This window comes from Amphibalanus amphitrite, unplaced genomic scaffold (genome assembly GCF_019059575.1).
Source record: "Amphibalanus amphitrite isolate SeventyFive unplaced genomic scaffold, NRLGWU_Aamphi_draft 000948F_arrow, whole genome shotgun sequence".
Classification (NCBI taxonomy): Eukaryota; Metazoa; Arthropoda; class Thecostraca; order Balanomorpha; family Balanidae; genus Amphibalanus; species Amphibalanus amphitrite.
The window spans coordinates 3,225-17,923 of NW_024882442.1; the positions used below are offsets into that span (position 1 = coordinate 3,225).

Sequence of the window (14,699 nt, forward strand, 5' to 3'; positions counted from 1 at the left end):
GCCATTATTGAACCTAACCTAATAAATTACTGGACATGTCAGCATACACAGATCACTGAGAAGGCATCAATGTAGTAACTGTTCATGACGAAAACCAGTTTCAAACAAACATCGTGTCCATGTCAGTTGTTCACCCCACTCTCCTCTGTTCCTCAGGAAGTCGGCGATGGACAATAAGTCGGAGGGCGGCGGCGGCGGGGGCGGCGGCGGGGGCGGCGGCGGCGGGGGCGGGGGCGGCGGCGGCACCTCCAACCGGCCTGCCAGCGCCGCCAGCCAGCGGGCCGGCGGACTCACCGTCGCCGCTCTGCGCAAGGCGCTGGCACCGCCGCCCCCCGAGCCGGCCACCATCATCCGCGTCAAGGCCATGAACAAACGGGTGGTCATCAACGTGGGCGGTGTCCGCAACGAGGTGCTCTGGTCAACCCTGGAGCGGCTGCCGCGCACACGGCTGGGGAAGCTGAAGGGCTGCAACACCCACGAGGACATCCTGACCGTGTGTGACGAGTACTCCCTGATGGAGAATGAGTTCTTTTTCGACCGGCACCCGCGCTCGTTCTGCAGCATCCTCAACTTCTACCGCACGGGAAAGCTGCACCTGGTGGAGGAGATGTGTGTGATCGCCTTCAGCGAGGACCTCGAGTACTGGGGCATCGACGAACTGTACCTGGAGTCGTGCTGCCAGCACAAGTACCACACGCGCCGCGAGTATGTCAACGATGAGATGAAGAAGGAGGCCGACTCGCTGGCGGCGGCAGATACGGACCAGTTTGGTACAGGGAAGTTGGCCCAGTACCAAAAGTTCCTCTGGGACCTGATGGAGAAGCCCACCACTTCTCTCGCCGCCCGGGTGAGTGGGGTCGGTTCAGATCACTGGTGAGTGGGGTCCGGTCAGATCCCCCGTTAGTGGGACTGGGATCGGTTCGGAGTCACAGAGAGGGGATCTGGTTGACGGAAGTGGGGTGTGCTCGTATGTGAAGAGCGCATTGGTGGGGATCGAGGCAGGACATTCAATTTGGGGCTGGTTCTTTGAGATGCCGGGAGATATATCGCAGGGAATTTAATAGAAAATATACGATGAAATGGAAAGCTCTTTCCTAATAAGAAAAATAGGAAAGCACCTAATTGAATAGATAACCGAAAAGTAACTGGTTGGGCTGTTTTGGATGTTTTTTTAAACGAAGCATACCTTTGCTGACATCGCCTACGACAGAAGCTCGATTAACACATTGGGGGAACACAGCTCACTGAAGATGGCAAAGAACACAGTTAACCCGCGCCCTGCTGGGGGTCCTGGATTTCCACGCCCTGCTGGGGGGGTGTTTGAACACCCCCCCTTCTAACTCGGCTCCTGGGCCACGTAGCGATACGCGGAAGGCGGCGTTCGAAAGAGCGTCAAAAATAATGACGAAATCACTTCGGTCAATTTTTTGGTCAGGTCAAAGGTCAGGTCACCAGAGGTCATTGAAGGCAAAATTTCGCCGATTTCCAGGTCGAAGGTCGACAATTTCCAAGAAGCCAACGCATAACTCGGGAACCAATAGAGCTACAGCGCCGCGGAAAAGCGCATTCGATAGCCCTAGTAACGCCCTTTCTGAGTAATTCTCTCAGATTTGACCTAACGTCAACGGTTTTGCCTGCAGGGGGCAAAAACTGCAAAAATAGCCGATTTTTTCGGAAACAGTTTTTCTGCAATAACTTTTGACCCAAGCCTTGTACGAGCTTACTTGTACCGGCATCGTGTTCCTCTCGTCAAGACGCATCGAATGAACTATAACTTGACCTTGAAAGGTCAACTTGAAAATTTGACCTCAGGTCAAGGTCATGACCTGACCGGAAAGGGTCATGTTGCATATCAGTCGATCCGTATCGTCGAGCTGAACACATCTAAGGCGTTTTCATCGCTCTAGCATGCTTCTATCAAAAGTTATTTGCGAAAAACTGTTAGATACCATTCGTGACCTAAGATGACCTCAGGGCATAAACAGGGGTCACGGACACCATTTTCATGTTCAGTGTGTCTAAACCACTTGTAATTCAGTGTTTGGGAGTGTTTATAATGTCTTTCGTCCAAAAGAGGCGCATTTCAATTTTCTCCCATTGACTTATAATGGGGAGGTCGCAAAATTGACCTGACCTTAGGTCATCGATATCAAAATTCTGAGATATACATTTTGTACATGCTATTGCTCTTAGCAATCGCTGAAAGTTTCAAAGCGATCGGTCACTCGGTGTAGCTATGACAGACATTGAAACTTTTTATGAGGTGAAGTCACTTCAAGTGACCTGGTGACCTGACCTTGAATGACCTTGGTCTGAAATTTTCACAACATGTGTAGAATTGATGTATGATAAGGTGTACCAAAAAGGGCGGCGCTCCGCGCCGCCGTTTTTGAGATATTCGCGAAAAACCACAAGGGGGGGTGTTCAAACACCCCCCCCCCCAGCAGGGCGCGGGTTAATGAAGGGAACTGGGCGCCGGTAAAAGTCATCGTCTGACACTGAGAAATCCTGGGTCAGCCAATATTATAAATGGAGACTGGCTGAAAAGGTGGCCTCGCCTTTCGATCCACGGCTCAGGGCGGAGCAGATATATCACTCAGGGGTGGGTGCATGCCGGCTCAAAGTGGCCCATGCATGCGACTGCATGTGTACTGCATGACTTTACTTATCCCTGGCATGTAATAAGGATGCTACGCTGCCGAATGCTTTAACACTTCGCATGGCTATTCATGTTTGCTTGAAGTGTTATTGCCAAGAGGTCTCTTCTTCCATTGATTTAAAAGTTGTTCAGCAACTGCTGTCAGCAAAGAAAATCTATATATTTACCGAATTACCGTATATATCATTGCGCAATAAAGAAATGAATTTAGGGCTTTTACAACTACAAATAAAAGCCAATTCTTAAGCAAGTGGGTATATATTGCATGCTAGAAGTTTTTTTGTTAAGGCATTGTAAAAAAAGACTATGCAGCTTATTCTATATATTCGATTGGAAACCCTTTAGAAGGCGCGTCGAAACGTTTTTCTGCATGCTACCAGTTTCTCCTAAGAGGCGATAAATATTTTCTAACGGCAGTTAAATTTTAGGCTGAAGGCCTTTAAAATTCAGTCTATTTTATTACATTCCCGTTTGTATCACTATTTTTAGCGTACAGGTTCCACATAAGTCAGTTGACAGTATAGTTCATTGATTTATCTGTTACCGGACTCTTGAGACATTCACAGTATCTGGCGCTTTTTGAGGCCCTGCTTTTGTTTTGCACTCACAAAGATGAGATTTTTTCCCCATCTGAAATTAAACAGACTTATCGCCTTTTAAGGAAAAGACAAAAGTACTGAATTTCCCCTTCTTGTCTGAGGTTGCGTTCTTATGCGCTTCTAGTTGGACCATTTGCAATGAAAACAGATGAATTATTTGCAGTTTTGGAGATTATATTCATTGGTTATGTCGTTGCAGTTTGTGTATAAGTTTGCTGATTCTGTTTGATGCTAATCCAAGTGATCGCGCATCACTTTCTTATGGATAGCATACGAGAGATAAAATCATACTGTATAAAGTTAAGTTATTCCTTTTTTTTGCACATTTTCGGGCCATGTTTGCCCATGATCATCCCCAAAATGATCAAGTTACGAATGCTTCTGATACATTCTCCGATGCATGCTCCCTGTTCAATTATTTGGCACCGTCTCCTGTTCAGCTTTCTATTCTAAAGTTGTGCGATCCAATCATTCATTGAAATAAGCATCTATGAATTTGTGCTAAGGTTAACTGTACATGCAGACATGCTGAAAGGTGTATTATTGTTCCCTTTTATTCGTGCTCTTAATGATAGGCAGCAAATGTCTTATTTGCTCTCTTTTTAAGACAAGGGTTTTGAGGTTATCTTTCCGCCTGTGTGTCGTCATAAGTTCATTCGTTGGTCCTAGCGACCTCTCAACATTAACACTAATTTATATGCTACCGGAGGAAGTTCGTCAGTGTCCGATGTTGCCGGCATCTGCGGCTGCCCGCGTGGCCGGTCCGCACGCTCCATATGTGGCTGGATGTTGGCCGTGTAGCCGCCTGAGTGTCCCCCCCCCTCCCCCGGTCTGCGCCCGGTGCCCCGTGTCCCGCGCACCGCCGCCCCCGCTGCGCCCGGCGCCGACGGCCCGGTCGGTCGGTGGGACCGGCCGGCCGCCGGCGCCCATCTCCGTGTCGGTGTGTCGGTGTTGGTGTCTGTTCTGTCGGCAGGCCTGGCCGGCCGGCCGCCGCTCTGGCTGCTTGTGCTGGGGTTGGGCAGCGGCGATGCACCAGCGCTCTGCCCTCACTGGCCGCGGGGCGCCGGCACCACTGGCTCCGGCCGGCCGTCACCAGCCGGGCGCCCGTGGTGCCGGCGCCCCGCGGCCCCTCACGGCCCGGGACCCCGCCCCCTCCCCGGCAAGGGGTGGTACTCAGAGTCCCTCCCAAAAGGTCCGGTTCCAGCCTCCTCGATCATGGATCGTCTCTGATTCCATTACTGAGGCCCACTTTTCCCGTCCCGCAGAGGAGGCACCTAATTGTTTGAGGGAATCATCTTCTCTCGGCTGACCTTTCAGGGGTGCGGCCATTTGATGATGACCTCCCGCGTCGGTCTTACATTAGATAGAGTTACATAATTGAAGGCTCGCCGTTAGAACTGACCAATAGGTCCTTCCTTTTAGACATCCATCAAAAACATTTCTTTTTTGCTTTTGTATAAATTCAGAAACAATCCCCAAAGCCACCTGACTATCATTTTCATTCTAGCTCTATCGTTAGCTTTTATGTGCATTGCGAGCAAAGAATAGCCTAGATTTCACACTGGTGCTGATCATTTTTTTGTGTGTAATGCTTCCCTTTTTAAATGAGCATCTAGGCAAGTTTAATGTGATGTGTATTGCATTATGGGAAAAGCACGCTTTTGCTGTGAGATGTGACTAACAAATTATGTTTACGGATACATTCGTAGACTGCATTTCGCTGTTTACTTAGTACTAACTACTTGATAATTAATCCAAGATAATTAACGTTTGGTTGCTATTTTATGGAGCAAATGAGATACAAGCATGGAACAGATGCTGGCGTTGTAACAATAGATATGCTTTATATTAAAAATTAACCTCAGTAGCTATCGAATGGCCGTGTTAAAAATAGTTAAGTATAATGCTGCTTTAGCTCAAGTTTGTAAAGAGTGTAGGCAAGCGTTTGTCTGGCATTGCCCACGTAGTTGTTTTTACCTCGACCGAGCCGGGGCTGGAATAAGTGATACGTTTGGATTGGGGTGTTGGGACTTTTTTCGTCCTATGGCATATATATTCCGGCATATTTGTTAAGGTTTTAGAAGCTGCACTTAGAACCATCTCGTATAACTTGTAGGATGTGAACTCAGACGAAGATATTTTTAGCATTAGGACTCCAAGGTCAAATTAGATATCAGAACATAAGGGAGACGGTCATTCTCATTTGTATGGACTCCCGGCATAATGGAGAGGCCTATTTGACGAAATTCGACTGTCCGAAGGTTAACAGGTTATAGTTTTCGCTCAATAAGTCGCGCCAACTGGCTCTTCCTTCAAACAGGTTTGTATTTTCCCACTAAAGATATCGGATCGTCTTCCCGCCAATCGGGAATAGAAGCCCCTACGTTATTGAACTTTTTGACACATGGATAAGCAGCCTGGTCAGAACTTTAGGGGCGCCCTTCTTCATCCTCTTCCACGTGAGCCCGTACCGAACGCAAGGAAATTGACACCTGCACAATGCACATCCTTAAATGAATAAGCGCTGAAGTGGTTGACTGCTTTCTATAGAATATCGAAGAAACTTATTTGGCGCAAAAACGATACAGGCTAGACAAAATATATATATATATATCAACTACTGATGCATTTGTGCTTATTGAATCCAAACGCCCATACGGTGAAGGCTGCTCTAAGTAAGCTCACCTAGTTGAAACGTTTCTATGTACCTATGTACATAAATTGGTTAAAAACCGAGCTGCAATGTTGTTGCTGTAAAATCGCTTATAAAAAGGGGTTAAACATTTTTCTCAAGATTCAAGGAAAAAATCGAGCCACGTATCTGCTAGACTCCAACAAAAAATTTGAACCCCGGCTCGGAACAGGTAAAGGAAGTAGAATATTGTAAAAGGTCACCTTTTTCAATTGGCTGAACAGTGAACAGCATACTCTGGTTCATTTGATGCGTTGACGAACAAGCTGGGAAGAGAGACATAATTATTTGCATAATTCTTTGACGAAATTTCGTTATTTCTTGCAGGTTCTCGCCATTATCTCTGTACTTTTCATCGTAGTCTCAACCACATCCCTAGTGCTCAACACAATGCCTTCCCTGCAGCAGGATGGGGAGGACAATAAGGCCCTGTTCCAAGTGGAGACCGTTTGTATCACATGGTTCACCATAGAGTACCTCCTGCGGTTCGCCGCCTCGCCAAATAAGTGGCAGTTTTTCAAGGGCGCCATGAATATTATCGACCTGCTGGCGATCATGCCGTTCTACGTGTCCCTGTTCCCCCTGGACTCTGACTCGTCCGAGTCAAAGTTCGACGACGTGCGGCGGGTAATCGCCATATTCCGTATCATGCGAATCCTGCGCATCCTGAAGCTGGCGCGCCACTCGACTGGCCTTCAGAGTCTGGGCTTCACCCTCCGAAACTCCTACAAGGAGCTGGGTCTGCTGCTCATGTTCCTCGCCATCACCGTCCTCATATTCTCCAGCCTGGCCTACTTTGCCGAGAAGGACCACAATCCGGAGGACTACGGTAGCATCCCGCACACGTTCTGGTGGGCCCTGATCACTATGACCACGGTGGGGTACGGGGACGCCTATCCGATCACCACGCTGGGAAAGGTGATCGGCGCCGTGTGTGCCATCTGCGGGGTGCTGGTCATTGCCCTGCCCATCCCCATCATCGTCAACAACTTCGCCGAGTTCTACAAGAGCCAGATGATGCGCGAGAAGGCCATGAAGCGGCGCGAGGCGCTCGAGAAGGCCCGCCGAGAGGGCAGCAACAACAGCATCAGCGACGTCAACCTGCGCGACGCCTTCGTCAAGCCCATCGGCATCGTGGACGTCATGCTGGATCCAGGTGCGGTTCTGGAGCTGGCGTCCGGTAATCAAATTATGGGAAACGGCTAAGGTTGAGTGGGATAAAGCGATTTACATATCTGCATTATTGTATGTAACCTTAGGTTCGTATATTTTTGTCGTATATTCATTATCATAGCTAACCATCTAACATTCAGCATATCATCCTATTTTTGAATTGATGTGTTTTGTGAACTTGTTCCACCATATCGTTGGCGATGACTCGGTACTACAACTGTCTTCAGACGGTCGACTGCCAGACGAGGGAGCCACCAACATCCACGTGGCCGAAAATGACGAGAAGCGCTCGCCGCAGCTGAGCGCCAACCAGCTCAACACGAGGTCAGTAGGTGGCTCCTCCAAGAGCTGACCTCAGCTCCGGTCGGCTCTGCTCTCGAACGTACCGCACATGTCACAGTCAATCTATAAATGGACTCACTATCGAGTCCAGATTAGTACCGCCTGTGGCAAATAACTCAGCCTCTCGGCGTCTTGTGGGCATGATTGGGTGATACTGTTAGCGCGAAACCAGCCGTAAATATGGTTTGGGATTACTCAATCTTGCGATGGATGATGATGGCCAATTTCTAAAAATGCATTGGAATACAAAATACGGGAATGGTTAGTCAATAGTCACGCCAAAATTCTGCAACCATCCGAGATGGGAGATGCTTTTTTAGTCTGACCATAGCCATTCTCTTTTTGTAGTGACGTTTACGTATAGTTTGGTTTTATATGCTTACATAGGTACTGCTCTTTTGGCAACAACGAATTCTTCAAATATTTAGAAACAACCTCTATGGTAACCTCTATGGTAAGAGCAAACATCAGCCTCGTAACATGGAATTAATGATACTTTACCCTGTGACCCAGCCTATACACAAGTAGAATTGGACCAGATAAGAGTGATTGTCTGTGGATCTGCACCATTAAGCTCCAACGGAAAAACTATGGCCTCATTGGCCATCTTATGGACCCACTAATGGCCTAGTGTCCCATTATGAGATAAAGGAATGTCTCCGGCGCATTATTTCCGAATTCGTTTACTTCTATAAATCGTCTGCTGATGCAATGAATGGTTACATGAAGTCTATTCGAAAGTCACTAAGCAGCAGCCATTGATTTATTTCAATCACACTTAATTTAATATTTCCTTGAAGTGATTACTCTTAGTTCCGTCGGGAATCCATTCACATAGACAATGGAGTTGTTCTATTTTTTTTTTTAAATAAAATGGTCTTTTCAAATGGACTCACCTGAACGGCACAGCGCTTTAGTTTTGAGGTCGACTTTGCGACATCACAAATTCCCGAAGTTTTACGCTGAGAGAACCAGCCCTACCGTGTATCCGAAACTTTGGGTATCCCGCAGAACTATAAATTTACCATCGTGTCTCATAAAACAGGACAGTGGTCAGTGTACCACCTCGAACTTTTCTCTTTGCTTGCTTCTTTACCCTAACAGGTTCGACCTGAAAGGGCTGCAAATGACGAGATGAGCGCATGTATCTTATATTTGTTAACCTTACGATATAGCGATGATAACGACATACATTGTTCGTCTGCTTCCACTCAGTGGTAGCAAGTTGTTCACGCTCAGCGTACTGCGCCACAGACGAATGTTGCTTAGTTATCCTCCCAGCCGATAGATGGCACTAGTAGTTGACGCCTGAAGTTATACTGTACCGCCAGACTCCACAACTGCACCGCTGAGCGGTAGGCTGCGATACGGATAAAGAACAATTTCGACTCAAGCGGCCGGCGCTCGGTGCACGTTTTGTAGATACGTTGGAGCTACACTGAGCGTTGGCTTGGGATGCTGCTGTTTGTATCCGCCGTATCTTTGTCTCTGACCCTGCTGATTGTGTGCCGACAGGCCTGTCGGCGGTGGCGAGATGTCGGCCGCGTCTCCGGGCACCACGCGGAAGGAGCACGGCACGCCCGAGCGGCGACTGCACGGCGTGCACGCGCTCAACGCCATCTCCCCGGCCGTGAGTGCCGCATGGGGCAGCGCACGGGCACGGGAAACACGGGCAGTGCACAGTGACAGGGAAACAGCTAGTGCACAGTGCCGCGGGGAAAACAAACATCCACTAGCGCGGAAAACACAGGCACACAGAGTCACTGATAGGACACCCACATGGAACACATCCAGTCATAGTCACACAGAAGTTCAATCACAACCAGCCTTGGACAAAACAGAAATGAATGCCTGCCCAAAATGATATTTTAAAACAGAAATGGAAAAAATATGCCCGGGTATAATAAGCCCAAGCGCTCATTATAACACTGGTCTGCACCATTAATACCTCAACAATCTACTCCATTAGTCCATGCTCTAATTAAAAAAGTCATTTATTGAATTCTCGCCTTGCATGGCTGAAGGGCCGGTCGAAGGGCCATCTTGCCGCTGCCCAAAATGACTGATATGTTGTCGGTCGGTCCGGTGGGTCGATGCGTCTTGTTCGGCTGGACACGCGACCCAGGCCCGGCTGATGGCCCGCCCAGCCGACCCGTAATCCAGAGTCGCTGTTTTACGGCCTTCTGTGCGATATCAGCGCGGACCGAATCGCAATCTCGCCAGGACGATATTTTCCGAGGCTCGAAGCCCGGCCCTATGAAGCCCGAGTGCTGATCTACATAAATTGGCGGATCAAGATAAAGTGATACCATATATTAAGCTGTGGATTTCGCTTTGTCTTTATAGCTCACAGACAGTTGTGATCTACTTTTATATTGCCATCGTATGACCAAAGTTGCATCAGAGTGGAAATTAAAAAAAAATGAGTTACCCAAATTTGCACTCTTCACGTTTGTTCGCACACTGCAAAGCTGGTGCATTCTTCTATTGTGCCTGGTTGGGCACTTGTTTTGCTTTACTCAGCTGATTGTCAAACGTGAATTAGTGATTAGGATACCTAAATCCACCTACAGGACACATCGCACGCTATTCTATCACCGACTGGCCTTCCACAGACCTTGGGTCTGCAGAGCGTGAAACAAAAGATGCTGCTTATACGGCACAGCTGCCACTGACTGGGGCTCACCAGCAATGAACGCATTGGATGCTGCCTTTGCAATGCACATAGCACACATTTTGCGTTATGCTGCAAACGAGAATGAACAGTATACCTACTCGTAATACGCACGCATGTGCTTTGGAGTGATTGCCGTATTATTACTTTTAGGAAGGCATTTTAGCACATTTTGATTACTCGTTCACGGAAAGACAACTGTTAGTGGTTATGTTTTACTGGGAATTGTTAAGCATTACCCAATTTTATTTTAAGAAGTATTTGATTCGTTAAGAATCGAGACATTTCACTACTCTGTGAGGAAATTATTTGGGACCATGTTTAACTCCTGGCACTGACAAAATCGTTCACGAGAAAAGAAGTTTACAAAGTAATTCGCACCAGATGCAGAAAAGCTTATTATTATCAGCATCAAAACATAATCTTGGTAGGTCACTGTTGCCAGTTTTGCCATAACTAAGGATTTCCAATGTATTCGTTCTTTTAATGTCAATAATGAAACAATCCTTTAGAACGCTAAGATGACCAAAATATAACACGAATTTATCTCATTTCTCGTATCAAGTGTTTGTGATCGAGACGCTTGTTGACCTGACCTTGACACTATTTGTCGATCAATGGGCACATCTCAAATATCGCTTAGCGGCAGTCGTCTTTTCTTCGTAAGAATCGGAACGCACGGACACGCTCATTGCAATAACTGACAAATCATCATGTGATGTTTTTATTTAGAATCACAGGCTTCAGCTACTTCACCGTTACACCTAATCAGTACTCACACAACAATTTAGAAAGACTGAATGATAGGTTCAGGTAGCTTGCACAATCTTTTCTCGCTATCGTCTTGTGATTCATTTGAGTATCGTGCTGTGAGTAAATGGCCATGCTTTTCTGCCTCAGTGGTGTCAGCACTTGCTAATTTTTCAAACTGATCGTGGCGTATTTCTTCTTCACCTATCACGAGGCAGAGATGCTCAGGAAGCCGGCGGCCCGTTTGACACTGCGTTGCCTCATGCCGTACATAGCTGTGAGCTTCTAGCAGAGCTGTGTCTGCGGCTGATCGGTGCAGCTCGCATGCGTCGGGCGGCGGCCGGCAGCTGGCGGGCGCCGCGCCGCCGACCGGACGGCCTCTTTCCTGCCTACAGGCGCTGACCGGCCGGGAGCCGACCGAAAACGGCGCGCGCCTCGCGCCGCTGCCGCTCACGCAGACCGAGACCTCTCAGTAACGCTCAATAATTCTCTTAGCTCATCCACTGCTCAGGTAAGCCCCACCTCCGGCGCCGCGGGCGCAGCGACCTCCGCGCCAGTAGGCAGGCAGTAGCCACCAGCCAGCAGCAAGAGGCTGCACGTATCCAGTAGTCAGCAGCAGACAGTTGTTATCCAGTAGTCAGTAGCGGACCAGATGTCGTTATCCAAATATAAGCCAGAATGCAGACTGTGCCTAGCCTAACCCATCGGCCATTGGATGCCAGTCGTCAGTCCCAAGTGTCTTTTTAAATCCTAAGACTGCTCTGGCCCAGATGCCTTTTGCCTGCTTCATACCGGTGGTTTGAACGACGACCGAACATTAGCAAGACATGCTCTGTGAACACTGGGCATTAACGGAAGCTAGCTGCTGAATGGAATTTCTATCAAACCGGCTGCAAATTTAAGTCGCACTGACAACAGTTGTCGACAGCAGGCTTCCAAACCAGGCTATTGATCACCGGTTGCCAATCCATGAGTTAAATACGAACAATTTTGATGTGTTTGTAAAATGAAGCATCTACCAATTAGTTCTTTTTGATGGCTTAAAACCCTTAGAGGCATTCGTGTCCACGCTTTTGATAGACTAGTTGGTAGCAACAACAAATCTTTTCGTTAGAAACATGGTTGATAATCAAGGAAAATACCAAAAATAGCAACGGTCATTAAAAACAGGTCCGAGATAGAAATGCAATCAAATATGATAGCTTTAGAGATTCCATCAAAAATGCACGATAAATTTGATAGCCAATTCCTTATGTTTCTACGCATTGGATGTTTCAGTCTTAGGACTTGCTGCTGAGCTGTACCTAACTAGTCGCTTTATACCAACCCGCGAACGTGTAACGAAGAGCCATAGAAGTCTACAAGTCTAGAAGTCTAAGTGTAGAAACCCCGCCTTTTACCGTGCGCATCCGACTTTGAAAATTCGGGGTGTTACCTTTAAGTGCATGGACCGTTGTCGTAGCTAGTAAGGGTATGCAGCTGGGCCAAAAATCTGAGCTAGCTATCACTTATCGGATAACTTTAAAGCGATCCTATTTCTAAGAAAATTTAGATAACGCTATGATCGTAACCAAAGCAGAACATTTAAACCAAAATAAATTTACAAATTAATGAAGCAAAACACCATACCACAACGTATCATTATGGAACAACACAACATACATGTTTCGGTGCAAAAACTCATGGAAAAATGCTTCTCACCATCCTAGTCACAAAATCCAAATACACGAGGCAGATCATACGGAAACTCACTGCCGCTCTGATTCAATCTCTCGGCTTTTAGTGAGATCGGTGGCATTGTTGCACGGAGAGGAGAAGGTTCCAATTAGAGCCTGAATCCGGCGCGTGACCGTCTTTACGGCCGAGCCGCGGGCGCCCGTTTCCGGCGGTGATGCGGTGCTTGGGTCGCTACAGTTCGGACACGGTCGATCGTACTGCCGGAGCCGCTGAAAATTGAAAATACAGTCCCGGGGTCGGGGTCGGGGAATTCCTCGGACGTAGGAAAATACGAGGTCCTGTTAGGGTTAGCCGGTTCGGGGAAGTGGAAGGGAAATGATGTGGTGAAAATAGATATGAAGTTCGCGAGAAATATAAGACAGTATGGAGAAACTGAAAAACACCTCCATGCGCCTATCGCACCAGGAAAAGGTCACAAAAATATTTCACAGATAATGCAATGAATTGGATAAAAGGTGAACCTTCTTCCGAATTGAACATGGAATAAAAAGTTATTATCAATTAACAACGATAGGCCATTCGGTAGAGTCAAAATGTCAAGGTCAGGACTCAAGAGTCCATTAGGTATCATCACAGCAGTAATGCACAAAACTGCAGTAGCGTCATGTAACACATGGTTCCCAGTGCCCACTTAAGTTCAAGCTCACTCGCAACACTCGTCGAAAAAAACGTCACTACATAATATCCATAAAATTGACTCTTACTTGGTTACCTAGAGCTAAATCATTGGAGTATTTGTTCTTTCTACCATGCATTTTATCGACAAATGTTCCTTGTCATTCTTATTTTTTATGTGACTGCCATTCGCTAGTGACATGGCTATTATGCTGTTTATGTTTTTCTCTTATCATACATATTTTTAATGGCTTGACGCATCATTTAGAGAAGAACGTAATTATCGTCCTATGATATTTTGACATTAGTTTCTTTGCTTCATGTCCAACGCACGTTTCATGTGTAGACGAATATAAAATCGCTGGCTCGGTCGTGCTGCATGTTTATGTAAATCAATGTGTAGCAATAGTTAATGCTACGCATGTATGTTCTCACGCTTACATCAGACATGAGTAATGTCCTGAACATAACTGACTCATATGCTGTGACCTCCGTCACCGTTACCGAGTCGTCACCGTGTGTCCCGTCCGTGGCCGCAGGACCCTGCGAGGACTGCCGCGGCGCCGGCGCGGCCGTCCGAGCCGCCGGCGCGTCCTGCCGCCGACCTGGAGCTGCAGCCGCTGCCGGCCGCCCCGCAGACTGACTCGCGGCCCGGCAGCCAGCCGGACCTGCTCAGTCTGGCCAGCAGCGACACGTTCGCTACCTGTCCCACCCACCCGTACCCGTCCGAGGGCGACCTGACGGCCCCGGCGCTGCCGCCGCCGCTGGTGCCCGCCCCCGCCGCCGCCCCCGCCGCCCCCGCCGACAGCCCGGCCGCCCGCCGCGCACGACAGAACGAGGTGAGACATATCGGTCTGACTCGCTGCGCGGATCACACCGTCTTTAGTGGGAGCGGCGTCAGACACGGCCGACCCCGGGCTGAGTCACGCGACGTCTGTCACACTGCCTGTCACACGTCACGTGGCCTGTCACATAAATGGACGATGGGAGCTGTGCCTAGCGTCACATCAAAGGCGAAACCAGACGCTAAAACGCTAAATAGAAATAAAACAGCACCACAAGAAAATTTGATTTATTCATAGAAAAAATGTTTAGCACTATGAATGCTGCGGATATTATATCTTTGGAGCCTAATTTTACTATTTATATTCTCAATGCGGTCATATGTTTGACGTTTGCAATGCAAACATCCCTACATAAAATAAATGCCCCGTCACTGTGGCTGGTTCAGGCTTTGGGAGAGCTGGCCTTGAGGCGGCGTTTATTATGCAAGAGTTGGACGTTTGGGTGCATGCCAGACAGACGAAATGATTTCAGTGGCTGAATTCCGAATGCCTCTGCTTTTAACTGTGCATCATTTGTCATCCAAATAACCCATGCGGCTCATACAGCCCCAGGCAATCAAGGCCGAACCATCTACACATCCCTGTGCATCCAAATATCTCAGATCGCTAGGGG

The 14,699-nt window shown here is 47.8% G+C and overlaps 1 protein-coding gene across 1 annotated transcript; it reads left to right on the top strand.

Annotated features, from left to right (window-relative positions):
• The first annotated feature begins 234 nt into the window (after positions 1-234).
• On the top strand, positions 235-13,858 carry LOC122368456 (potassium voltage-gated channel protein Shab-like). Its single transcript, XM_043342393.1, has 6 exons — positions 235-847; positions 6,278-7,106; positions 7,351-7,447; positions 8,981-9,095; positions 11,285-11,400; positions 13,781-13,858. Exons 1-5 carry the CDS (start codon positions 365-367, stop codon positions 11,363-11,365), a joined length of 1,605 nt encoding a protein of 534 aa, XP_043198328.1. The 5' UTR covers positions 235-364; the 3' UTR covers positions 11,366-11,400; positions 13,781-13,858.
• Positions 13,859-14,699: the final 841 nt, after the last annotated feature.